The sequence below is a fragment of the Scyliorhinus canicula genome, chromosome 7 (genome assembly GCF_902713615.1).
Source record: "Scyliorhinus canicula chromosome 7, sScyCan1.1, whole genome shotgun sequence".
Classification (NCBI taxonomy): domain Eukaryota; kingdom Metazoa; phylum Chordata; class Chondrichthyes; order Carcharhiniformes; family Scyliorhinidae; genus Scyliorhinus; species Scyliorhinus canicula.
In genome coordinates this window covers 43,044,185-43,071,549 of record NC_052152.1, presented here as the reverse complement: position 1 = coordinate 43,071,549, position 27,365 = coordinate 43,044,185, and the positions used below count along the sequence as shown (strand labels likewise).

General features: G+C 54.1%; 1 protein-coding gene across 1 annotated transcript in view; it reads left to right on the top strand.

Moving 5' to 3' along the window:
• Positions 1–27,365, top strand: part of tmprss7 (transmembrane serine protease 7) — a 125,483-nt gene that overhangs the window by 63,173 nt on the left and 34,945 nt on the right. The window contains exon 10 of the mRNA XM_038801875.1: positions 11,439–11,551. Coding sequence (XP_038657803.1) covers positions 11,439–11,551 — 113 coding nt within the window. The remainder of the gene's footprint in view (positions 1–11,438; positions 11,552–27,365) is intronic.

The following is a 27,365-nucleotide window of genomic DNA, read 5'->3' as shown; positions in this document are numbered from 1 at the left end:
CTCCAGATCAACCCAGTGCGGAGCAGGGTCTGAAATTGCTATGGCCGAATACTCGGCATCCTGTACCTTCGGGATCAATCCCCTGCTCAGGACGAAAAAATCTATACGGGAATAAACCCTATGGACATGACAGAAAAAGGAATACTCCCACGCCCTCGGTCTCCCAAACCTCCAGGGATCCACCCCTCCCATCTGGTCCATAAACCCCCTCAGCACTTTGGCCGCCGCCGGTCTCCTACCCGTCCTTGAACTGGACCGGTCCAGTGGGGGATCCAGCACTGTGTTAAAGTCTCCCCCCATGATCAGGCCCCCTGCCTCCAGGTCCGGAATGCGGCCCAACAAGCACCTCATGAAGCCAGCATCATCCCAATTCGGGGCATATACGTTCACCAGCACCACCTTCTCTCCCTGCAGCCTACCCTTCACCATAATATATCTGCCCTCCTTGTCCGACACCACCTCAGCCGCCTCGAACGCCACCCTCTTCCCCACCATAATCGCCACCCCCCCGGTTCTTCGCGTCCAATCCTGAGTGAAAAACCTGCCCCACCCACCCCTTCCTCAGACGAATCTGGTCCGCCACCTTCAAGTGGGTCTCCTGGAGCATAGCCACATCCGCCTTCAGCCCCTTCAGATGAGAAAATACCCTAGTTCTCTTAACCGGCCCATTCAGCCCCCTCACGTTCCAGGTGATCAGCCGGATCAGAGGGCAACTCGCCCCCCTCCCCCGTTGGTTAGCCATAGCTTATCGACCCCTCCTAGCCACGACTCACCCTCCATGGTACTTCCGTGAGTCAGCTGACTTCTGCTGACCCTGGCAGCTCCCGCCAAAACCCATCCCCTCTCGGCATGGGGTCATCCCCCTCTTGCCACACCTCCTTGGCACCGCTTCAGCGCGGGAAAGAAAACCAGTAGAGGCCACACCCCCACCGCCAGCTCCACCCCCCCTGCCCCAGAGGAAAGCCCGCGCTTTCATACTGCCACATCCCACCCTTCTGACGCAGCTCCCCAAAATCCAGTTTCACCCCAACCCCCAGCCCCGTACAGAAGAGAATATATAAAATACAAACCCCCAACATTCCCCACATACCCCACAACCATACCCAACAAACAGACCCACCCGGAAACAGAGCAAAAAGAAAACCAGCATAAAAAACACGTGTCAAAATTGCAAAACAGCAACAGCGAAAACAGCAACGGCCATAGTGTGTCCCCAGACCCTAGTTCGAGTCCAGCTTCTCAGCCTGTACAAAGGCCCACGCCTCCTCCGGGGACTCGAAGTAATGGTGCCGGTCCTTATATGTCACCCACAGGCGCGCAGGCTGCAGCATTCCAAATCTGACCTGCTTGGCATGCAGCACCGCCTTCGTCCGGTTGAACCCGGCCCGCCGCTTAGCCACCTCCGCACTCCAGTCCTGGTAGATTCGCACTACCGAATTCTCCCACTTGCTGCTCCTCTCTTTCTTGGCCCAGCGCAGCACACACTTCCGGTCACTGAATCGATGGAACCGCACCAGCACCTCCCGCGGGGGTTCATTTGCCTTAGGCCTCCTGGCCATCACTCGATGAGCTCCCTCAAGCTCCAGGGGCAAATGGAAGGACCCCGCTCCCATCAACGAGCTCAACATCGTGGTCACATACGACAGAAGATCCGATCCCTCCAGCCCCTCCGCCAGGCCCAGGATTCTCAAATTCTTTCGCCTCGTGCGAACGTCCAGCTCCTCCAAGCGGTCTTGCCACTTTTTGTGAAGTGCCTCGTGCAACTCCACTTTCCCCATGAGGACCACGGCCTCCTCCTCCCTCTCAGCGGCCTGCTGCTGCAACTCCCGAATGGACGCCTCCTGGGCCGCCTAGGTCCCAAGCAGCCTGTTGGTAGTCGCATTCAGGGAGTCCAGCAATTCAGCCTTCAGCTCCGCAAAACAGCGCAGAAGAGAAGCTTGCTGCTCCTGCGCCCACTTCCACCAGTCCTCGGGTGTTCCACCGGCCGCCATTTTGTCCTTCTTCCCCCGCTTTTCTTGGGGAGCTGCTGCAGCTTTTTCCTTTGCCCCACTCCGGGTGAGCACCATAAATTGCGGGGAATGCTCCTCCAGACACCTTCCCCCACCAGGATTTGTCGGAACAGGGCCGTTTGGGGCCCTCAAATAGGCCCAGAAGTCCTTAAGTAGCGGGAGTGTCGAACGTGCGGCTTAGCTCCGCATAGCCGCAACCAGAACTTAACACATATAACTTAATTCATGGTACATCTCTAGTGATATCCATTTAATAATTTATAGTTCTATAATGCACATTGCTGCATGCTTCTTATCAGGTTGCCAATATAGTTAGGTATTTATGAAACAAGTTTGTGATAATTGTACAAGGTAAACTGATTATTAATGTACTAATCCAGTTTCACCTAATTTGACCTGAACAGCTTATTATAGCCGATTGTCTGCCTATTTAACTCAAAATTGACATTTGTGCAAGTTTGCCAAATGCTGTTTGCTGATCCATGTGCAAAACTTTTCAAACTGGATTTTTAAAAAAAATGAATTTTAACGTAGCCACCCAGTTGGAGTGAGAGAGATGGGAAAAAACCGAGAACAAGAGGGCAGAGACACAGGAATTCATAGAATCATTGAATCATAGAATCATAGAATTTACAAGTGTGCCCTGTTTAAATCTGTGCAAATTCAGCTCTGAAAGCCTGGGCAGCCGATTGGAGCAGCAGTAAAGATTATGGGCACGATCTAACGGCTATGACGAGGCCAGTAAATCTCGCAACAGGCCCCTTCGAGATTTACGAAGCTTGCTACACCTCACGAGATCTAATTTTCATATTTAAGTGTGCAGTTAAGCTCACTTAAATAAGTTGGCACCAGAGTTACCCAAGGTGCGGGATCTAACAGTCTTGCCTCGGAGACCCCAAGTGGGCGCTGTTTAGCAGTGGTTTACACAAACGTGGACCAGGCGTACCGGCACTTGGGAGGGATCTCCCAGGTGATCAGGGCCCTTGGGTAGTCGGGCTCTGGGCAGGCAGGTACCCTGACACCCCGATTCATCTAGATACCATGGCACCGTCAACTTAACATTGTGGCATGCCACCTGGGCATTCTGGCAGTGCCACCTGGGTGCCACCCTGACCATGCCAGGTGCTCAAGTGACACTGCCAGGCTGGCAGGGGAACATTCAGGGTGCCAGGCTCACAATGCCAAGGTGACAAGCTGGCATCTTGCCCATGATGGGGATTGGTCCTGGGGATGCCCTGCCCTTATGAGGTAGGGTACAGGGGACTCAATGACCGCCTAAATAGCGAGGTGGGTGGTCTAAAAATGGCACCCCGATCTCTTCCTGCACTGTCGAACTGAACTCGGTAATGCAGGAAATGAGCCTAAGTGTGGCCTCAGTCGGGAATTCTCTCGGAGGCCCAAAAATGAAGCAGATTCCCGTTTAATAGCGGGGTAGTTCTTGGCATTGCAAGTGGCGGGAATGACCCGGTTTAAATGCGCCCAAAACAGGGGCGAAATTCTCCGACCCCACGCAGGGTCGGAGAATCGGCCAGCGGCGGCGTTATTCCCGCTCCCGCTGGGTTTTTAAATCTCCGACCGGCCAAAAACCGGCGTTGTGCAAATCCCGCCGGCAGCCTCTGAGAACAGCTGGCGCCGGCGGGATTTCATTATATTTTTACTTTCACCAAATCTCCGGCCCGGATGGGCCGAAGTCCCGCCGACGTGGCCATGGGGCACGTCGGCGAAAAACAGAGTAGCTTTAAAACGGCGTCAACCATTGATGATGGTTGACGCCGTTCAGTGACCGAGGGCGAGTGCGGGGGGTGGGGGGAAGGAGGAGGAGAGAGTCCCGGCGTTTGTGTGGGGGCGTTTGGGGGGGGTGGGAGGGAGAGAGAGAGAGAGAGAGTGTCCCGGCGTTTTGGGGGGGGGGGGGGGGGGGGGGGGAGAGAGTGTCCCGGCGTTTGGGGGGGGGGGCGGTTGCGGCGTTGAGGGGGGGGGTTGCGGCATTGAGGGGGGGGGGGTTGCGGCGTTGAGAGAGACGGGGGGGGGGGGTACCGGCGTTGAGAGAGATGGGGGGCGGCGTTGGAGGGGGGTAGGGGTGGTGGTAAGGGGGGTAGGGGTGGTGGTGAGGGGGGTAGGGGTGGTGGTGAGGGGGGTAGGGGTGGTGGGGAAGGGGGTAGGGTGGTGGGGACGGGGGTAGGGGTGGTGGGGAGGGGGGTAGGGGTGGTGGGGGTAGGGATAGGGGTGGTGGGGAGGGGGGTAGGGGGTGGTGGGGTAGGGGGTAGGGTGGTGGTGGGGAGGGGGGTAGGGGTGGGGGGAGAGGGGGTAGGGGTGGTGGGGTAGGGGTAGGGGTGGTGGTAGGGGGTAGGGGTGTGCTGGGGGAGGGGGTGTAGGAGGATAGGAAAGAATGGGAGGGGGGTAGGTGTGGTGAGGGTAGGGATAGGGGTGTGGATGGGGATAAGGGTAGTAGGGTGGGGGATGGGTAGGGGGGGGGTGGTGGGGGGAGGGGGTGGGGTGGTGTAGGGGTGGAGAGTGGGTAGGGATAGTGGTTGTTGGGCCTTTGGGGGCAAGCGGCGCCGCCCTCTGCCCCCACCCTCTCCCCTCTGCCCACCATCCTGCCTGACCCCACCTCACCCAACACCCCCCTCTACCCACTCGACCCCCCTAAACCCTCAATAACCACCCACCCCTACCCCCCCTCAGCCACCACCCCTACCCCCCTCACCACCACCCCCCCTACTCCCCCTCACCACCTACCCCTTGACCCCCCTCACCACCCACCCCTACCCACCTCAACCACCACCCCTACCCCCCTCAGCCACCACCGCCTAAGAACGCCCCTTCAACCACCACCCCTACCCCCTCCAAACCTAACGCCGCCCCCCCCTCTCTCAACCGCCGGTACACACACCCCCCTCCCCCTCCCCCCTCCCCCCCCGCCCCCTCACCCTTCTCCCCCTCCCCCCTCCCCTTCCCCCCTCCCCCTCCCCTTCCCCCCATCCCCCTCCCCTTCCCCCCTCCCCCTCCCCTTCCCCCTCCCCCTCCCCTTACCCCCCTCCCCCTCCCCTTCCCCCCTCCCCTCCCCTTCCCCCCTCCCCCTCCCCTTCCCCCCTCCCCCTCCCCTTCCCCCTCCCCCTCCCCTTCCCCCCTCCCCTTCCCCCCTCCCCTTCCCCCTCCCCTTCCCCCCTCCCTTCCCCCTCCCCCTCCCCCTCCCCCCTCCCCCTCCCCCTCCCCCCTCCCCCTCCCCCTCCCCCCTCCCCCTCCCCCTCCCCCCCCCCTCCCCCTCCCCCCTCCCCCTCCCCCTCCCCCTCCCCCTCCCCGTCGCCCTTCCCCTCCCCGTCCCCCTTCCCCTTCCTCTGAAGGCCGGTACCCACACCCACCTCCCTCTGAAGGCCGGTACCCACACCCCCCTCCCTCTGAAGGCCGTACCCACACCCCCCTCCCTCTGAAGGCCGGTACCCACACCCCTCTCCCCCTCCCTCTGAAGGCCGGTACCCACACCCCCCTCCCTCTGAAGGCCGGTACCCACACCCCCTCCCCCTCCCTCTGAAGGCCGGTACCCACACCCCCCGCCCTCTGAAGCCGGTACACACACACCCCTCCCTCTGAAGGCCAGTACCCCCCCCCCCCTCTGAAGGCCGGTACACACACCCCCCTCCCTCTGAAGGCCGGTACCCACACCCCCCTCCCCTCCCTCTGAAGGCCGGTACCCCCACACCCCTCCCCCTCCCTCTGAAGGCCGTTACACACACCCCCTCCCTCTGAAGGCCGGTAAACACACACCCCCCTCTCTCCTCCTTTTCCCCCCCTCTCCTCGCCCCTCCCTCCCTCCCTCTCCTCCCGCCCCCTCCCTCCCTCCCTCCCTCCCTCCCTCCCTCCCTCCCTCCCTCCTCCCTCCCGCCCCCTCCCTCCCTCCCTCCCGCCCCCCATCCTTCCCTCCCTCCCTCCCTCCCTCCCTCCCTTCCTCTCCCTCCCTCCCTTCCTCTCCCTCCCTCCCTTCCTCTCCCTCCCTCTCCCTTCCTCTCCCTCCCTCTCCCTTCCTCCCTCCCTCCCTTCCTCTCCCTCCCTTCCTCTCCCTCCCTCCCTCCCTCCCTCCCTCCCTCCCTTCCTCTCCCTCCCTCCCTTCCTCTCCCTCCCTCCCCCCTCCCTCCCTCCCCCTCCCTCCCCCTCCCTCCCCCTCCCTCCCCCTCCCTCCCCCTCCCTCCCTCCCTCTCCCTCCCTCCCTCCCTCTCCCTCCCTCTCCCTCCCTCCCTCTCCCTCCCTCCCTCTCCCTCCCCTCCCCCACCCTCCCTCCCCCTCCCTCCCTCTCCCTCCCTCTCCTCCCTCCCTCCCTCCCCCTCCCTCCCTCCCTCCCCCTCCCTCTCCCTCCCTCTCCCTCCCTCCCTCCCTCCCTCCCTCCCTCCCTTCCCCTCCCTCCCTTCCTCTCCCTCCCCCTCCCTCCCCCTCCCTCCCCCTCCCTCCCCCTCCCTCCCCCTCCCTCCCTCCCTCTCTCTCCCTCTCCCTCCCTCCCTCCCTCTCCTCCCTCTCCCTCCCTCTCCCTCCCTCTCCCTCCCTCTCCCTCCCTCCCTCCCTCCCCCTCCCTCCCTCCCCTCCCTCTCCCTCCCTCCCCTCCCTCTCCCTCCCTCCCCCTCCCTCTCCTCCCTCCCTCCCCCTCCCTCCCTCCCTCCCCCTCCCTCCCTCCCCCTCCCTCTCCCTCCCTCTCCCTCCCTCCCATCCCTCCCTCTCTCTCCCTCCCCCTCCCCTCCTCTCCCCTCCCTCCCTCCCTCCCCCTCCCCCTCCCTCCCTCTCCCTCCCCCTCCCTCCCTCTCCCTCCCCCTCCCTCCCTCTCCCTCCCCTCCCTCCCTCCCTCCCCCTCCCCCTCCCTCTCCCTCCCTCCCTCTCCCTCCCTCCTCTCCTCCCTGTCCCCTCCCCCTCCCTCCCCCTCCCTCCCTCCCTCCTCCCTCTCCCTCTCCCTCTCCCTCTTCCTCTCCCTCCCCCTCCCCCTCCCCCTCCCTCTTCCTCTCCTCCCCCTCCCCCTCCCTCTCCCTCTCCCTCCCCCTCTCCCTCTCCCTCCCCCTCCCCTCCTCTCCCTCCCCCTCCCCTCCTCTCCCTCCCCCTCCCCTCCTCTCCCTCCCCCTCCCCTCTTCTCCCTCCCCCCTCCCCTCCTCTCCTTCCCCCCTCCCCTCCTCTCCTTCCCCCCTCCCCTCCTCCCCCTCCTCTCCCTCCCCCCCCCCCCCCTCCTCTCCCTCCCCCTTCCTCCTCTCCCTACCCCTCCCTCCTCTCCCTACGCCGGTACCTGTCCTCTCTCTCTCAACGCGCCACTTCTGCAGCGCATTAAAATGACGCGTATCGCGTCGGTCCGATGCTGGCCCCTCCGGGAACGGAGATTAGCGGCCTAAAAGAAGCCCCGACGCCGGAGTCATCTGCACCACTTTTGTTCGCCGGAAATCGGCGTCACGACGGTCCGCGGAGAATTTCGCCCCATGACTCTGTTTAATTTCCGTTCAATTGCGCCCTACAATTTCCATCATTTGCCAATGGGCACGATAGGAAATTGAAATGTGAAACTGGGGAATTCAGGGTAGATGCTTTAACATTCTCAAGTTATGTTATTTAGTCAAGAGAAAAGCTCTTTATGCAAATTCAAATATTTTGAGGTTGACATCAGATTTGCTTGGTTTCTGATCACTAAAACAGTTCCCACTGTCAGGTTTGTCCCGAGATAATTAATACTGCTGATGAACTCAGGACACATGTAATTCTGTTTTACCCAGTGGATTTTCCTGCTATTTCATCCCTTATCCCAGAACTAATTTGGAAGAGGGGGACAGAGGAAAACCAGCTCTATGAGAACAAAATCCTGCATATACACTTGCATGCTATTCGCTATATGGACTAGGCTTATTTACAGGGGCTACAGAAGTGTTTATGAGACATATCAGAATACATATAGCAGTTGATTTTCTTTTTTTTTACTCTTCCCGCTCCGTGGTACGAGTGGCTTCCAGACAGAATGAACAGAATTTTGTTGAGTACACTGGTTGGGGAACCATTTTGTCCTGCCACAGGTCCAGTGTTTTAGTCCAAACTGGTATTTGCCTGGACAACTTCAGGCCTTACACTTCATCAAATCCCCAGTAGAGTGGAGATCTTGCCCCTGAGAATTGCCAGCAAGTCAGAACCGAGCTCTGCTCTCCAGCACCAACAGCGCCTCTGGGAGTGGTGACTGCTGCAGGTAAAACAGAAGCCTTCAGCAGGGGAATCACTGGATCTCTAGAGATAGGTGAGTTGGGCAGGGATGAGATCACAGGTGATGAGAGAGGTAAGGGGGTTAGATAGAAGGGGGTGCGTGCCTTTGATACTGCCTTCCCAATGTGGGTACTTTTATTGGCTGCCAGGTGCCTGTGAGTGAAGGGCCTTCCTAGTAGACTGCCGGCAAAAGCAATGGGTTTTGCTGGGAGCCTAGGTGTGTTGCTGCGGGGGTGGGGTGTGGTGGAAACAGGAGAAACCTGTGCTAATCCAGCTAAATGCTTGAGCCATCTTGGTGAGCTCAAGAATAATTGGCTTTGCATAATGAGTCCTATTACCTTCTTGCTGCCAGCAGGTTTCCTACAACAGGGCTCTTCAGGCCCTGCTCACTAAATGCGGGACACTCTCCTGTCCAATCCAGCCAGCTCACCCTCCATTTTGTCTGCTTCTTTAAATTCCACCCAGTGCTTCTTCCAAATAAATGGCTGGTGCGGGTCAGTGAGAGCGCTGTGGTGCCTCTTTTAGGGTCCCTAACTGGACAATGGCATGCCTTCCCTGGGATCAAGGACCCCAGTGCAGAGTCCTGCCCACTGAGCGTAGCCAGTCAACCAAATGCCAGAATCGCTATTGTATAGCAGTGCCACTGGTGAGGCGATGACTTTTGCCAGTCACCTACCTGAGGCTGAGGATCAAAATTGGATCCCAGACCACAGGTGAGTGATGCTTGGTTGCCAATCGAAGGTGGGTTGCCAGTGGGAGAGGTTTAGCAGCACATATAGGGGGTGGCTCTCAGTGCTGCCCCCCCTTTCCGGATTTATTTATTTATTTATTTTAAAAATAAATTTAGAATACCCAATTATTTTTTTTTCCAATTAAGGGGTAATTTAGTGAGCCCAATCCACCTAACCTGCACATCTTTGGGTTGTGGGGGTGAAACCCACGCAGACACAAACTCCACACGGACAGTGACCCAGGGCAGGGATTCAAACCCAGGTCCTCAGCGCCGCCGTCCCAGTGCTAACCACTGCGCCACATGCCACCCCCTGCTGATCCCCCTTTCCTTATACAGTGCCCCTTGATTAGGCAGCAAGTGCCATTGAATGAGAGAGCCCCTGGGAAATTGCAATTGCAACCTTGCACAGGTTTGCTTGCTATGTTCCCCACATGGGTTAATATCAGTAGTGGTGGGATGGGGCCCATCGTTGGCATGAATAGTGATGAGGCGGGAAGACCATCATCAGGATTTTCCATCACAAACCGAACTAGGGCTGAAGTGGGAAGGTGACAGGGTCCCTACCTGCCTGCCACCTTCCTGCTTGATTAAATATCCCTGCCATCAAATTTGTCTCAGGCTGGCATTAACGTCCACCCCAAGATTTGAACAGAACCTAGTTACACTTCAGTGTAGTAGTGGGAGAGGTGAAGAGGCTATGGGAAGTGATGCATCATTGGAGATATCAGAGGTGAACTAGTTAATTAGCAGCTGATTTTCCGCTGTGCCAGTTTTTATTTTGCATTGACCCGGAAGATATTGCCATGATTTTAAATGCAAATCAAGTAAAAGCAACAATGAGGTTGGGAAACAAATCTTTAAAATGCGATTCAAATATAATTCTGTGAACTTTGGAGGAAAGGAACTCAGCTGCTACGAAAAGTTGACAGATGATTCACGACCAGGCCATATTGCACTGCTAATATAGGATGCTACCAGGACTTGATGGTCTGAGTTATAAGGAGAGGCTGGATAGGCTGGGACTTCTTTCCCTGGAGCGTAGGAGCTGAGGGATGATCTTATAGAGGTCGATAAAATAATGAGGAGCTGCAATTAGGGGCAGCAGGGTAGCATGGTGGTTAGCATAAATGCTTCACAGCTCCAGGGTCCCAGGTTCGATTCCCAGCTGGGTCACTGTCTGTGTGGAGTCTGCACGTCCTCCTCCTGTGTGCGTGGGTTTCCTCCGGGTGCTCCGGTTTCCTCCCACAGTCCAAAGATGTGCGGGTTAGGTGGATTGGCCATGCTAAATTGCCCGTAGTGTCCTAATAAAAGTAAGGTTAAGGGGGGTTGTTGGGTTACGGGTATAGGGTGGATACGTGGGTTTGAGTAGGGTGATCATGGCTCGGCACAACATTGAGGGCCGAAGGGTCTGTTCTGTGCTGTACTGTTCTATGTTCTATAGATAAGGTAGATAGTCGTCATGTTTTCCCAAAGGCAGAGGAGTCTAGAACTAGAGGGCATAGGTTTAAGGTGAGAGGGAGAGATACAAAAGAGACCAGAGGGGAAATCTTTTCACACACAGGGTGGTGAGCATCCGGAACAGGCTGCCAGAGGCAGTGGTAGAGGCGGGTACAATTTTGTCTTTTAAAAAGCAGTTAGACAGTTACATGGGCAGGGTGGTGATGTGTTGGGCAGGCTGGGTCTATGTGGACTGCGCTTGATGCAGTGTAGCGAGAGACAGACTTCCAACACTTGATGAGATGCAACACGATTTTATTTAACATCTAACTATTTTACATGTTGAACTGTGGGTTGACACTATGCTGACTTGACTGGAGACCTAATGCGAGCCTGACCAGACTTACTGACTACCACATGGTGTTTGCACTGGCTAGCTCACGAGCTCTGACTGTCTCAGAGGCTGGATCCCGAGAGAGCGGATAAACTGGTGCCCTCTGGCTTTATAGTGGCCGTGTCCTGTCTGGTGATTGGCTGCTGTGTTCTGTGTGCTTACTGGTCATCCTGTGTATCAATCACTGTCTGTCTGCACTCCATTATATACCTGTGTGTATATTATGACAGGTGGGTATAGAGGGATATGGGCCAAATGCAGGCAAGTGGGACAAGCTTAGTGATACAAACTGGGCGGCATGGACAAGTTGGGCCGAAGGGCCTGTTTCCATGCTGTAAACATTTGTGACTCCATAACGTAGACTAATTTCACCCCTCAGTAAACTGAGACTTTGCCTGTTCAGGTGGCCATAAATGGGCCACAGTGCAAAGTGAAAAAGGCCCCAGCCAACATTCTTCTGTCAACAACACTTAAAAAAAAAACAAATTAACTAACGGCTATGAATAATCCTGTAAAGCTGCTTGAGCAATCTTGGTCTGAAATCAAATTGCCTGGCCACCAAGATGAGACTTTCCATGGGAACTCAACTAAAATGTGGGAGGCAGATAATATGAAATATAAAAGCTTAAAATTGATTGTTTTATTTATGTTTGCTTAGAACGCGAAAGCACTATAATTTCAACGAATGGGGCGAGATTGGAAGGAAATATCAGCAGTCCATATTACCCAAGCTATTACCCTCTAAAATGTAGTCGGACCTGGACATTTAAGGTATTACATGGTTAACTCCATATCTGGAAAATTTGCAATGTTGGCACAAATTAACTTGCTGGTTTGTCAATATATATAAGTATTCTGCTTAATTTGACGTAAACTACCATCTCTGTGTCACATAATTAATATTCACTTCAAGCTTTGATTGAAGTCATGTTGTAAAAGTTACTACATTAAAATATTGGCATTTTGTACTTTTGTTCATCTTTTAACTGTAACAACAATTTTGAGATTGTCTTGCAACTGTAGGGAATGCTTCAGATGAAGAGCAGCATTCCACCTTCGAACATTGTTGAAATAGAAATCATACAGGGATATCAATGGTAGCCATGGAGAAAGTCATAATTTGGCAGCAACATACCTTATAGAGATTGTACATGTGTAAAACATTACTTCAAATGACATTCTCTGATACTATGGGATCAAAATGGACCCTAATATAAGAGTAATAGAGCTACCCAGGCACAAGGAGATATCCTAGGCAACAAAAATAATCACTTGCGAAAATAATGGTTTTATATTTTAGATGTTCAGTTTGTCTTTTATCTATACTACTTATTATTTAACTTTTTCATTCACTATTTTCTATTATTCTATTATTCCTCAATTTTCTATTAACTTAAGTTCTTTTTTGAGTAATTCTAACGCAGTGTTCTTTATTCTGCATCAATTTTCCCTTTTTAAAACAGAAATTCCAAATGTTTTCTTTATTTTTCATTTATGGTTTCCCAGATCCTACTAACCAAGAAGAGGTTTGTTGAGATGTTAACGGGTGGAATCTTCCTCTCCCAACAGTGGTGGGATTCATGACAGGCAGGGGTGTCAGATTTGGCATTAGTCAAAAAATCAGTTTCCTGACATTGGGAAATTAGTTTGGAAGCGTGTTATCCTGCCTTTCGTGATGGGTTAAAGGCCAATTGAGTGTCCCGCTGATCGACATTGGGAACTAAGTCACGAGAGGGAGTGGAAGGCACACAGTGGGGGTGGAAGGCTGGTGGGGGTTGGATGGAAGGGTGGGGTGGGGTGCTTTGGAAGGTGGGGCCTGTGGCGGCAACAGTAGAATCCTGGAGTCCTGGGGGAGAACTCAGGATACTGGCGGTAAGAGATAACCGTGGCAGTTAAAGGGGGAAGTGGGATATGGAAGAGCAGGGAGGGTCAGGATGTGTTTTTGGTGGCTGTAGGTATCATTAAGAGGGTTCTGGAGAGGCACAAGAAAGGTGGCATAGATAGCAGGAGTGGGCAGTGTCAGCATGGACATGACAATGGGTATCGTCTCTGAGAGGAGGAAAGACACGATGCAGTGGATGGTGATGGGGTCCAGGGGAATGGGGAGAGATTTAAGATGATAGAGGGGAGAGTAGAGGTCCCATTGGGTGGGTCAATGGTGATGGGGAAGTTGGTGGGTGACAGGGGGAGGGTGATGAACCATCAATTGGACTCGAGTCGTGAAGAAGTTCCAAATATCAGGCTTTAATGAACTAGTTGTGTGCCCGGCAGTTGACTTGCAGAGAAAGGCCAACTGCCGGCTGCTACAGGTTCTTATACCCCGCCTCGTAGGAGGGGCTACCGGCCTCTCGGCCAATCGGCGAGCAGTCACATGACTAACCTCCTCCAATTGGCAGAGAGACACATGACCTGCCTGAGCCAATGGGCAGCGAGTCCTCTGCACCAATGGCAGCACTACTCTAAGGTACCGTAAACCTCCTAGTCATGCCACCACAGAGTGTAAATGGTGGTGGGGCATTTTTGGTAGGAGACATGCACTATCTCTGGACCTGGTCTCCGAGGCAGACACCACCCTTAACATGGAGACTTTGATGTGCTCACATGTTGAAGCTACGATGTCAGACATAATGCAGACGGACTCCTTCATCTCCTACCCCAGTCAGTTGACAGCCTCTGACAGCTCTGCCTGATATCTCCTGAATCTCTCTTTGTATCTTCAACATATGTCCCAGGGTCGATTGCACAGGCTTGTCATCTGGCCTGGACCTATTGCCTGGTCTTCCGCAGTCCTCCGATGTGTCAGAGACCTTGGCTCACACCACCTCTTTTGCTGTGGATATGTGCCCATGAAATGGCCACCAGAGAGTGACCCTGAGCTGACTCTAGAATTACGACTCACTGATGTGTGTGTCTCTGGAAGGTGCAGGTGAGCATTGTGATGGCTCTACACATAAGAAGCATCTTCTTCACCACTAACATGGCATGGAGACTGGGGTTTTGTTCTGTCGAGGAGGATGGCCTTTCCCCATTCCTGGTGGTACCTGGAATGGAGAACAGGGAGAATGAGTAACTGCCTAGGCTGGCTCAAACATTCCACACATCTCTTACAGTCATTGTCTGAATGTAGTCTCTCTATAATCCATGTTTCCTCTCTTGGTTGTTGGGGGAGGCAGACCTTGTCTTCAGTGCAGGTGTGGTCTGCATCCTTCCCTGCCGACTCTGCAGCCTGCTGCTCAAATTGGGTAAGATTCCTCAGCTCTGGCGTTTCACCTCCCATCTTTTCCTCCTCCCTCCTGCTGTGGGCTATCTTCTCCTGCAGAAAGACAGATAGATTGAGTGTGAACACTGTATGAAAGAGCAGAGGCTGGTAATTCTGCGGCGAGTAACTCACCTCCTGATTCCCCAGAGCCGTACACCATTTACAAGGCATGAGTCAGGCGTGGGATGGAATACTGTCCTCTTGCCTGGGTCAGTTCAGCTCTAACAACACACAAGAAGCTCAACACCATCCAGGACAAAGCAACTCGCTTGACTGATACCCCCATCCACCACCTTCAACCTTCACTTCCTCCACCATCAATGCAGTGGCAGCAGTGTGCAAGATGTGCACGCCGGCAACACACCAAGGCTCCTTTGAATGCTCCTTCCAAACCTGCGATTTCTACCACCTGGAAGGACAAGGACAGCAGTTACCATCACCTGCAGGTTTATCTCCAAGCCACACACCATCCTGACTTGGAACTGCACTGCTGTCCCTTCACTGTTCTTGGAAGCTTCTTTCTAACAGCACACACTACATGGATTGCAGCCTTTCAAGAAGTCAGCTCACTGTCACCTTCTCAAGGGAAATTAGGGATGGACAGGAAATGCTGGCCGAGCCAGTGACATCCATGCCCATGAAAGAATGCAAAACGACTTCCGGTTGCGGCTATGCGGAGCTAAGCCGCACGTTCGGCAGCTCCCGCTATTTAAGGACTTTTGGGCCGATTTGAGGGCCCCAAACGGCGCTGTTTCGACGAATCCCGGTGGGGGAAGGTGTCTAGAGGAGCATTCCCCATAATTTATGGTGCTCACCCGGAGTGGGGCAAAAGAAAAGGCCTCAGCAGCTCCCCAAGAAAAGCGGGGGAAGAAGGACAAAATGGCGGCCGGCGGAACACCCGAGGACTGGTGGAAGTGGGCGCACGAGCAACAGGCCTCTCTTCTGCGCTGTTTTGCGGAGCTGACGGCTGAGCTGCTGGACTCCCTGAATGCAACTACCAACAAGCTGCTTGGAGCTCAGGCGGCCCAGGAGGTGTCCATTCAGGAGTTGCAGCAGCAGGCCGCTGAGCGGGAGGAGGGGGCCCTGGTCCTCATGGGGAAAGTGGAGTTGCACGAGGCACTTCACAAAAAGTGGCAAGACCGCTTGGAGGAGCTGGACGTTCGCACGAGGCGAAAGAATTTGAGGATCCTGGGCCTGCGGAGGGGCTGGAGGGATCGGATCTCCCGGCGTATGTGACCACGATGTTGAGCTCGTTGATGGGAGTGGGGTCCTTCCATTTGCCCCTGGAGCTTGAGGGAGCTCACAGAGTGCTGGCCAGGAGGCCTAAGGCAAATGAACCCCCGCGGGCGGTGCTGGTGCGGTTCCATCGATTCAGCGACCGTGAGTGTGTGCTGCGCTGGGCCAAGAAAGAGAGGAGCAGCAAGTGGGAGCATTCGGTAGTGAGAATCTACCAGGACTGGAGTGCGGAGGTGGCTAAGCGGCGGGCCGGGTTCAACCGGACGAAGGCAGTGCTGCATGCCAAGCAGGTCAGATTTGGAATGCTGCAGCCTGCGCGTCTGTGGGTGACATATAAGGACCGGCACCATTACTTCGAGTCCCCGGAGGAGGCGTGGGCCTTTGTACAGGCGGAGAAGCTGGACTCGAACTAGGGTCTGGGGACACACTATGGCCGTTGCTGTTTTCGCTGTTGCTGTTCAACTTTGACATGTGTGTTTTTTATGCTGGTTTTCTTTTTGCTCTGTTTCCGGATGGGTCTGTCTGTTGGGTATGGGGGTGGGATATGTAGGAAATGTGGGGGATTGTGTTTTATATGTTCTCTTCTGTACTGGGCTGGGGGTTGAGTTGGGGTGAAACTGGATTTTGGAGAGCTGCGTCAGAAGGGTGGGGTGTGGCAGTGTGAAAGCGCGGGCTTTCCTCTGGTTTCCCGCGCCGCGGGGCAGGGGGGGCGGAGCTGGCGGTGTGGGTGTGGCCTCTAATGGTTGTCTTTCCCGCGCTGAAGCGGTGCCAAGGAGGTGTGGCAAGAGGGGGATGACCCCATGACTGAGGGGATGGGTTTTGGCGGGAGCTGCCGGGGTCAGCAGAAGTCAGCTGACTCACGGAAGTACCATGGAGGGTGCGTCACGGCTAGGAGGGGTCCTAGCCTGGGGGGGTGGGGGGGGATACCGGGTTGCTGCTGGAATGGCCAGGAAGGAGCTGGTGTGGGCCGGGGGGGTGTAGAGGGGAGGCGTTATCGCCATGGGGAACGGGTCGGGCGGGGCGAGCTGGCCTGGGGCGAGCAGTTGATAAGCTATGGCTAGCCGGCGGGGGAGGGGGGCGGGTTGCCCTCTGATCCGGCTGATTACCTGGAACGTGAGGGGCTGAATGGGCCGGTTAAGGGAACTAGGGTATTTTCTCATCTGAAGGGGTTGAAGGCGGACGTAGCTATGCTCCAGGAGACCCACTTGAAGGTGGCGGACCAGGTTCGTCTGAGGAAGGGGTGGGTGGGGCAGGTTTTTCACTCAGGATTGGACGCTAAGAACCGGGGGGGTGGCGATCCTGGTGGGGAAGAGGGTGGCGTTTGAGGCGGCTGAGGTGGTGTCGGACAAGGAGGGCAGATATATTATGGTGAAGGGTAGGCTGCAGGGAGAGAAGGTGGAGCTGGTTAATGTATATGCCCCGAATTGGGATGATGCTGGCTTCATGAGGCGCTTGTTGGGCCGCATTCCGGACCTGGAGGCAGGGGGCCTGATCTTGAGGGGAGACTTTAACACAGTGCTGGATCCCCCACTGGACCGATCCAGTTCAAGGATGGGTAGGAGACCGGCAGCGGCCAAAGTACTGAGGGGATTCATGGACCAGATGGGAGGGGTGGATCCCTGGAGGTTTGGGAGACCGAGAGGGCGGGAGTATTCCTTTTTCTCTCATGTCCTTAGGGTTTATTCCCGTATAGATTTTTTCGTCCTGAGCAGGGGGTTGATCCCGAGGGTGCAGGATGCCGAGTATTCGGCCATAGCGATTTCAGACCATGCTCCGCACTGGGTTGATCTGGAGATGGGGGAGGCGCGGGACTAGCGCCCGCTCTGGCGCCTGGATGTGGGGATGCTGGCTGATGAGGAGGTGTGTAGGGGGGTCCGGAGAAGTATTGAGGGGTATCTTGATACCAATAACACGGGGGAGGTCCGGGTGGGGATGGTCTGGGAGGCTCTGAAAGCAGTGATCCGGGGGGAGCTGATCTCCATCCGGGCCTATAGGGAAAGGAGGGAGAGGAAGGAGAGGGAGAGACTGGTGGGGGATCTCCTGGATGTGGACAGGAGATACACGGAGGCACCGGAGGAGGGGTTGCTGGGGGAACGGCGTAGTTTGCAGGCCAAATTTGACTTGTTGACCACCAGAAAGGCGGAGACACAGTGGAGGAGGGCGCAGGGCGCGGTATATGAGTATGGAGAGAAGGCGAGCAGGATGTTGGCGCATCAGCTCCGTAGGCGCGATGCGGCTAGGGAAATTGGTGGAGTGACGGATGGGGGTGGGAATGTAGTGCAGAAGGGGACAGAAGTAAATGGGGTCTTTAGGGACTTCTACGAGGAACTGTACCGGTCGGAACCTCCGATGGAGAGAGGGGGAATGGAGAGCTTCATGAACAGGCTATGTTTCCCAAGGGTTCAAGAGGAGCTGGTAGAGGGGCTGGGGGCGCCGATAGAGTTGGAGGAGCTAGTCAGGGGGATTGGACAAATGCAGTCAGGTAAGGCCCCGGGGCCGGACGGGTTCCCGGTGGAATTTTATAAAAAGTATGCGGACCTGTTGGTGCGAGCCTTCAATGAGGCATGGGGGGTGGGGCTTTGCCCCCGACGATGTCGCGGGCACAGATCTCTCTGATCCTAAAGCGGGATAAGGACCCCTTGCAGTGTGGATCATACAGGCCTATCTCGCTCCTCAATGTTGATGCCAAGTTGCTGGCGAAGATCGTGGCCACCAGGATAGAGGATTGTGTGCCATGGGTGATACACGAAGATCAGACAGGATTAGTTAAGGAACGGCAGCTCAACACAAATGTGCGGAGACTGCTAAATGTTATCATGATGCCGGCAGTGGAGGGGGAGGCGGAGATAGTGGTGGCACTGGACGCAGAGATAGAGTTGAGTGGGGGTACCCGTGGGAGGTGCTGGAACGGTTCGGATTTGGGGAGGGATTCATCAAATGGGTGAGACTGCTCTACGCGGCTCCGATGGCGAGTGTAGTTACAAATGGAAGGAGATCGGAGTACTTTAGGCTCTACCGTGGGACCAGGCAGGGGTGCCCCCTGTCCCCCTTGCTCTTTGCACTGGCGATTGAGCCTCTGGCTATGGCGTTGAGGGAGTCAGGGAGATGGAGGGGTCTGGTGCGGGGTGGGGAGGAACATCGGGTATCGCTGTATGCGGACGACCTGCTGTTGTATGTGGTGGACCCAAAAGGGGGAATGCTGGGGGTGTAGGAGCTATTAGTGGAATTTGGGGGCTTCTCGGGCTATAAGTTAAATTTAGGCAAGAGCGAGGTATTTGTAGTACACCCGGGAGTTCAGGAGGAGGAAATTGGGAGGCTCCCGTTTAAGAGGGCAGTGAAGAGTTTCAGATACCTGGGGATGCAGGTGGCCAGGAGTTGGGGGACTCTCCATAAGCTTAATTTTACCAGGCTGGTGGAGCAGGTGGAGGAGGAATTTAAAAGGTGGGACATGGTGCCGCTATCGCTGGCGGGTAGAGTGCAGTCCGTCAAAATGACGGTTCTCTCGAGGTTCCTGTTCCTCTTCCAGTGTTTGCCCATCTTTATCCCTAGGGCCTTTTTTAGAAGGGTGACCAGCAGCATCATGAGCTTTGTTTGGGGGCATGGGACCCCGAGGGTGAAGAGGGTCTTCTTGGAGCGGGGTAGAGATGGGGGTGGCTGGCATTACCGAATCTCTCGGGGTACTACTGGGCGGCCAATGTGTCGATGGTGCGCAAGTGGGTGATGGAGGGGGCAGCATGGAAACGGATGGAGAGGGCGTCCTGTGGAGATACAAGTCTGGGGGTCTTAGTAACGGCGCCGTGGCCGCTCCCTCCTACAAGGTATGCCACGAGTCCGGTGGTGGCGGCTACCCTCAAGATTTGGGGGCAGTGGAGGCGACATAGGGGAGAAGTGGGGGGCTCGATGGAGGTTCCGTTAAGAGGGAACCATAGGTTCGTCCCGGGGAACATTGATGGGGGATTTCAGGGTTGGCACAGAGCGGGCATCAGACAGCTGAGGGACCTGTTTATTGATGGGAGGTTTGCGAGCCTGGGGGAGTTCGAGGAGAAATTTGGGCTCTCCCCGGGAAACATGTTCAGGTATCTGCAGGTAAAGGCATTTGCTAGACGGCAGGTGGAGGGATTCCCTTCGCTTCCCGCGAGGGGGGTGAATGACAGGGTGCTTTTGGGGGTCTGGGTTGGAGAGGGGAAGATATCTGATATCTACAACGTTATGCAGGAGGTGGAGGAGGCGTCAGTAGAGGAGCTGAAAACTAAGTGGGAGGGGGAACTGGGGGAACAGATCGAAGACGGGACATGGGCTGATGCCCTGGAGAGGGTTAATTCTTCCTCTTCGCGTGCGCGGCTTAGCCTCATCCAATTAAAGGTGCTGCACCGGGCCCACATAACTGGGACGAGGATGAGTAGGTTCTTTGGGGGTGAGGACAGGTGTGTCAGGTGTTCGGGGAGTCCAGCGAACCATGCCCATATGTTCAGGGCATGCCCGGCACTGGAGGAGTTCTGGAAGGGGGTGGCGAGGACGGTGTCAAGGGTGGTGGGATCCAGGGTCAAGCCAGGCTGGGACTCGTGATTTTTGGGGTTGGGGTGGAGCCGGGAGTGCAGGAGGCGAAAGAGGCCGGTGTGCTGACCTTTGCGTCCCTAGTAGCCCGGCGAAGGATCTTGCTACAATGGAAGGATGCGAGGCCCCCAAGCGTGGAGACCTGGATCAATGACATGGCGGGTTTTATTAAGCTAGAGAAGATCAAATTTGCCCTGAGAGGATCGACACAAGGGTTCTTTAGGCGGTGGCAACCTTTCCTCGACTTTCTGGCTCAACGATAGGGTACTGGGACAGCAACCCGGGGGGAGGGAAAAGGGGGGAAGGGGGAGGGAAAAGGGGGGGAACGGGGAAGGGGGAGGAGGGAAAAGGGGGGGAAGGGGGAGGGGGAAGGGGGAGGGAAAAGGGGGGGAAGGGGGAGGGAAAAGGGGGGAAGGGAAAAGGGGGGGAACGATGACTATGTTTGTTTATTTAATTTTAATTTATTTTTAAGTTCTCTTGTTGTTCATTGGGGTTGGGGGGGTGGGAGGGAGGGGATACATGCGTTGTTACGGTTTGGGGGGGTGTTACAGTTTTTATGGGTTATTTTGTTGCATTTCATTCTTTGTTGTTATATTTTTATTTTCTGTAAAAAATTCCAATAATAATTATTTAAAAAAAAGAAAGAATGCAAAACAATCTGTGCTAATATCTCTTCTGCTGATGATGTATGATAGTCCTGTGGATTCTATCCCTTAGATTTACGAGAGTGTAAATTTGCAGTTTGTAGAAGTTTGACTTACCCACACGGAGCAGATGATATTAATCTGTTTTCTGCATTGTAGGGTGGTCTTCCTTCTGACCCCAGGGATGCCGACCACCCCAGCGATTTCCTTCCAGACCACTGTAGTCAGACAAGAGGGCCGCCTGCTCTCAATCCTCAGAAAAAGGACCTCCCACCTTTCCTCCTTGGGGGAGTACACTCAGATGGGAGGCGGGAGAGATAGAGTTGAGAAGCTTTTCTTTTGTGAGGCCTTCAAGCCACATTTAAATATTGTGGAGACCCATAACAATAGAAACCATATCCAGAAAACTTTGATTCCGGAACAATGCGCCTGTACTCTAGGGACGTCAGCAGAATAGAGGCAGCTTCCAACAATCAGACACTAAAGAGGAGGGATTCAGCACTGAGGGTCCTCTCGCAACCAGAGGGTAAGTGTGTGGATGAGTGGAGGGCAGTTGAGCACGGCCTCCCTAATGTTCCCATCAGGTGTGTGGAGCAAGGTTTGCCAGCACAATTGGCTCGCTCTGGATAGCACTCTGAGAGAAAGCGGGCGGGGCAGTCATGGGAGACTTGGGGGAGTTGAGGGTCCCGGGAATGATTGCCGGCCTCTCTCGTTCTCTAATTCCTGCCAGGTATAACAATCTTTGCTGGGGTTGATCCCATGGAGGCTGCCCTCGCGTTGCTTGTGGCACTCGAGGTGGGCAGACACCATAGAAGGCAGAGCAACACTGCAGGCGACACCTCATTTGCAGGAGGCGGCCGTACTCCCTGAAGACCCAGCCGCCCAGCAGGCTGAGGAGGTACCTGGAAGGGGAGGCCAGCCCAAGGTGTACAGACACCATTGGTCATTCAATGAGCTGTCAGACACCATGTGCCGCAGAAGACTGCGTCTCAGCAGGGAGACAGTGCGGCACCTGTGCCACGTCATCGTGGACTTGGCACTCCGTGGAGGAGAACACCCACTCCCGATTGCTGGGTAAATCACTGCAGCCCTGAACCTCTATGCCACTGGGTCATTCCAGGGCTCGAGCAGGAACCTGTGAGGCATATCCCAATCTTCAGCCCACAGATCTATCTGGGAGGTGACGGATACTCTGTATGGTCGGCATTAGACTATGTCACCTTCCAGCTGGATCAGGCCCACCAAGATGCCCGGGCTGCGGGAGTTACTGCCATCGCTGGGATGCTCCAGGTCCAGGGGCAGTCGATGGCATGCATATCGCCCTGCAAACACGAGGGTATCAGGGACTGCCTTCTATAAACAGGAAAGCGTTCCACTCCCTGAATATTCAGATCGTGTATGACCACTACCTCCGAATCATGCACGTGTGTGCCCGCTACCCTGGGAGCGTGCATGACAGCTGGGGCACTCTGAGATCCCCGATGTTTTCCCGGGCCATCCCAGGATGGTGGGTTGGCTCGTGGGGGAAAGGGGTACCCACCGAAAGGCATTCTCACTGAGGTCATGACTGATGGTGCTGGTGTTGAGTGGTGCATCCCGCTGCTCAAGATGCAGTTCCAATGCCTTGACCGCTCTGCCACTGCCTTTGTGGTTGTCTGCTGTGTTCGCCACAATCTGGCATGCTGGAGGAGGAGGAGCAGGAAGGGGTGAAGGGACATCCGGCCTCATCTGAGGATGAGGTGGTCCAGGAGGGCCTGGAGGATGAGCCCGAGGAGGAGCTGGAGGATGGAGGACAGGTGGCGGAAAGGATCCAACTTGCCAGGAGGACGAGGGAGGCCCTCATCATCTCCAGATTCTGCTAGAATGAAGCTGTGTCCATCAGGTCAACACCCCTGCTCCCACCCCCCCTCCAAGGGTCCATGTAACATCACTCCAGGGTGATGGTCCTGTGTTGGCACTATCAGCGGTTCACCGTACAATGCAGTAGAGTGATAACTTGGTGTGAGGAAAGCTCTGGTGCTCCTCTGTTTCTGCGAAAGTCTGACTCCTGTCTTTATGCTGACAGTGTGATCACACCCATCCTCTGAACGGAGTCTACATCGGGGCTTTTCATCTCGGACCACTGTGCTCGGGGGGTGGAGGGATTGGGGAATAGAGGGCAATAGGGTGCAGGGTTGCAGGCAGGGCCGCTGTGAAGATTAACGTGACACATGTATGAGGTGTGACCTGTTTTAATAGTGAACATTTCACTGTGACAGGTTTCCATTCCCCCTAGCTACAGTGATCCCCCCACCCCCGGCCCCCCCAGTGCACAGTCAGTGCTCCTCACTCTTCTTGATCTTCTGTGTCCAGTGATACATCTAGGTGCATCCCCAGGTGGAGGCAGCCTGCTGATTTCCATGCCCTGTGTCCTTTGATGCCCTTGGCAGACTCCTCTGGAGGGCCTGGAACTGGGTGGGTGGGGGGGGGGTCCCGGGGGTCCCAGCTGACTTACCCATGCCACTGGTGTCGCTGTGCCACCCTGTTCTGCCTGCTGCCCTTGAGATGTGCTGGTGTCAGGAGGGGGGATTCGGAAGACATGGAGACTGCTGTAGTCTTCTTGGTGGCAGGTCCCAAGTTGCCTCCAGCGCTTCCTCCTCGCTGACGGTGCCCATAGGACCCTGGGGCATCAATAAAATGGAGAGGCAACTGGAGTGAGCTCCTGAGGCCTCTGAGTCATCTGGCACTGCCAGTCTTGGAATCTCCGCACTGTCTGCACCACACCATGATGTTGATGCCCTCAGCAATGCTCCTCAGTGACTGGGCCATGCACTGCAGTGCCTCAGCAATGTCCAACTGTGTCTGGAACACGTCCCTCAGCCATGGTTGTTGCAGACTGAGCCATGCATTGGACACCACCACTCAAGACGTGCACTTTGCGCTCCAGGTTTTCCACTGCGGTCGCCATCCTAGCAGTGTTGGCCTCGGTGCCACGCATTGTCGGCACCATCGCCTGCGTCTGAATCCAAAGATGTGTAGGTTAGATGGGTTGGCCATGTTAAATTGCACCTTAGTGCCCAAAATATTAGGTGGTGTTACTGGGTTACGGGGATAGGGCAGAGGTGTGGGCATTAAGTAGGGTGCTCTTTCCAAGGGCTGGTGCAGGCTCAATGAAATGAATGAAATGAAAATCGCTTATTGTCACGAGTAGGCTTCAATGAAGTTACCGTGAAAAGCCCCTAGTCACCACATTCCGGCGCCTGTCCGGGGAGGCTGGTACGGGAATCGAACTGTGCTGCTGGCCTGCTTGGTCTGCTTTAAAAGCCAGCGATTTAGCTCAGTGAGCTAAACCAGCCCCTGGGCTGGGCCAATGGGCTCAATAGCCTCCTTCTGCACTGTAAATTCTATGACTTTACTATGATTTTGGAACTCTTTCAATCGGTCTTGCAGTCACTTGAATGTCGCTGACACCCCTTCCTGAATCTCATGGCTGTGTCCTATCTTCTGCATCAGCTCTGGGAGGGCCTTGTCCAGAGTTTGGTATCTGGCTGGGACCCAGCTGAGTCCTGGGATCCAGCAGACCTCTGACTGCTGATTCCCTTGGATGTTCCTGCCTCCACCTGATGTGCATCAGCAGCTGTGCGGTGCTCACCAGATTGTGCTCCAGAGCCCTGTCCGCTAATGTCCCCCACCGAGGTGTGTGTCTCTGCACTGGTGGAAGGCGCGGGTGACAGCTGTGATGCCTTGATGGTGGTTGTTCTCTTGGATGGCGGATGGCTCGGCCTTATCAGATGGTGATCCTGCGAGACACTGGACATGTGGTCAGTGAGAGGGGAGGATAATTTTGTCTGACATGAACAAATCACTTGAGACAAGTCATCTGGGGGAAGGGGCAATGGATCCTCAGCTCTCTTGCACAGGCCTACCTCTGTGTTAGTGACTGCTCTCTCCTCGGTCAACCCCACAATTTCCAGGGCCCATGCCTCATCAGGGATGAGAAGTCAAATCTCTGGGATTCCTCCACCCGTCCAGGCCCTCTCCCATTTATTATGGAATATCTTCTACTGTGGGGACAAAGAGAGAGCATTGTGAGCCACACACTTGATGGGTCAGGGGAGTCTATAGCAGGGTCTATGGCCACCACACCTGGACATTAAGGGGTCATGCTGGCAGGAGGATGTGAGGAACAAGCACAAAGATCTGATGTGGGGAGAGTGCGAGGTGTCAGTCAGTCGATAGGGGAGGGTGAGAGAAGAAGGAGGGGGGTTGGGAACTTGACGGGTGGGAGGTGGAACTGATGCCAGGATAGCAGTAATAACTTAACCTTGCACCTCGTTGGAGATCGTTGGTATTTTTCCTACATTGGACATCAGTCCTCCTTGTCATGTTGCCCGCACTGACAGCTGCCGCCACTGTTTCCCAAGTGGCATTGTTGACCCTACTGCTGGTCCTCTGACCCCCTCGGGGGAATCGAGGGAACAGGATACCCAGCCTCTCATCCACAGCGTCGGGAAGCCTGGCCAGGTCAGCATGCCCAAAGCGAGGAGCAGGTCTGCTTGCTGCCGTGCTTGTGTGTTGACTGGGAGTGATTGGTGAGTGAGCGTTTAAAAGCAGACCTGCTGAAGCTCGAGTTGGGTGAATCAGACGGCGAGGGAGCCACTAATGTTGAGAATCTCGTGGTGACTCATTTTTGGCCGTTGAATGCGAGCTGCGATCTCGCTATTGTGGCCGTTGTGAAACTCCCCACCAAACATGCCCAAAACCGGACTTTAACTTGAGTCAACTGAATCTTGGTAAGACAAAAAGAAAACCAGTCACCCGTACGTGAGAGGGCATTGTCAAGGTCAGTTTTTGTAATAAGGGGTCTGGTGGTTATCCACTGCCCCAGTGGCATCTTTGTTTATGTATATCCTTGTCCAGTCTTTATTTTTTTTTAAAGTTGCATATAAGCCTCAGCATTGATGTCTTTGGTCAGAAATCTTGATGGAATGTTTTCTGTATTCCAGGTTTCTATCTCCTGGTTCTCAGCTCAGGATGTTAGTCTACAACTGGTTTTTGTTTCAACACAAGTATAAAGATAATACATGTTAAAAAGAAACAAAGAAATGCTTTACAACATGACAGAAGTACACAAAATATCAAAGTGCCTTACAAAAGTGAAGAAAGACTTGAATTTATATCGTGCATTTCTTGACCTCAAGACATCCCAAAGTGCTTTGCGACCAATTAACTACTTTGTAGGTGATGCATGATCAATTACACAAAGACTAGAGTTGGATGCAATCGAGGCTTTATTACACTAAGATTGTGGCCTCATACAGCAGCTGGCAAAATGGCTGCTGTATGTGGAGCACACATATTTATACTCCGCCTACTGGGCGGAGACAGCAGGCGGGGAACTACCCCCTTACCTGTAGTACAGGGCCTTACCACAAAACACCTACCGACATCCTCTATATACAATATATACATCAGTGGTGACTACCACAGTAGGGTAGTTCGTTGTGGGTAGATCCAGAAAAAACATTTCCATTGGTCATTGAATTGGGAATTAGAGTGTAAAATGTTAAGCTGATAATGAAAAGAGTAAAGATAGATATTAGAAGATTTTTTTTACATAAGAGGGTTTTTTGAACATGGAAATTGAGGTGGAATCAGAATACATGATATGCCTGTAATTTGTGGTTGTAGTGACAACAGAATTGTCCATGTCAAGTTCACATCAAACATTACGATATCAAACTCACACACAACTTCTGGCATCCACGCTTGGGCTGCTAAATGTGGAAGTCTGGAAGTTGCTGTCAGCGACCCTCTGATCGCTCCTCCACACATGCATTGTTGCAGTCTGCACAGATGCGATCAACACAGAGTCAGATACTTGCCGTGAACTTTTTAGGCACAATTATCACCTCAAAAAACACAAAGATTGACCCAGACCTTTCTCACTCTGGTGCATTGTACTTTGCCGGTACCCCACTGTGTCCACCACCCACCCATGTTTACTGCTGAACAATCTCTTTGGCCCCAAATAGTAAAGTTCACAAACGTGGCATCCCTCTCCCTCAGAATAAAATTTAAAATTCCATGATTTCCAAAATTGAAAACATTTTTTTTTCAACATTTGTTTCTGATGTTTCGGCTCCTACCTTAATCCCATTTAGCTCTTTCAGACAAATGTCACTAACGTGAAGAACCAAACAGTTTTTTTCTGCAGTGGAATCCAGATAAGAAGACTGGACTCTTCTTAAGTGAAACCCAACTCCAAAGACAAATGTTGCCTAGAACCCTGAAAATTGGCAAATTAGTTTACTGAATGTGACCATACTGCACTTTCCCTGTTGTCAAGGTAGACGGTGGCTCTTCTACAGCTTCACAATGTATTTGTTGACTTTCGAAAAGGTTGCCACAGGATTTGTCTTCCTACAATTCAAGGCTTTATTTGGCCTGTTATCTGATATGAAGAGTAAACTGAAAAATCAAGATTTCTATGAGGGCATCAGGAGGCTAGAAAAAACGTAAGGGTCATTTTATCGCAATTGATGATTCTGTTACAAAAATAACCTGGGAATCTTTCTCAGTGAGGAAATTTTTGGAATCTGCTGCTTTTAAGCCATTTTTCTTTCATTTTCCTTGTGTTTCTGAAGCCCTCCCAGGTTAGTCGAGTCCTGCGAGATGCAGTGGGTACTCCAGACAGATATGGCTGTCAATGCAGTTACCTGGAAGAAGTATAGTCATGTTTTGGCTGGATCACTAGATGGACTATTCACTTCACCGAGATAGGACTTTCTGTAGGTAAAAGTGATGGGATTTTGGGGGCTTGCTAGAAGAAAAATATTTTAGCATCAGCCTGATAACAAACTATGCTTATAGATTTAAATAATCTGTCAGTCACCTATCCTGAACTTCTAGT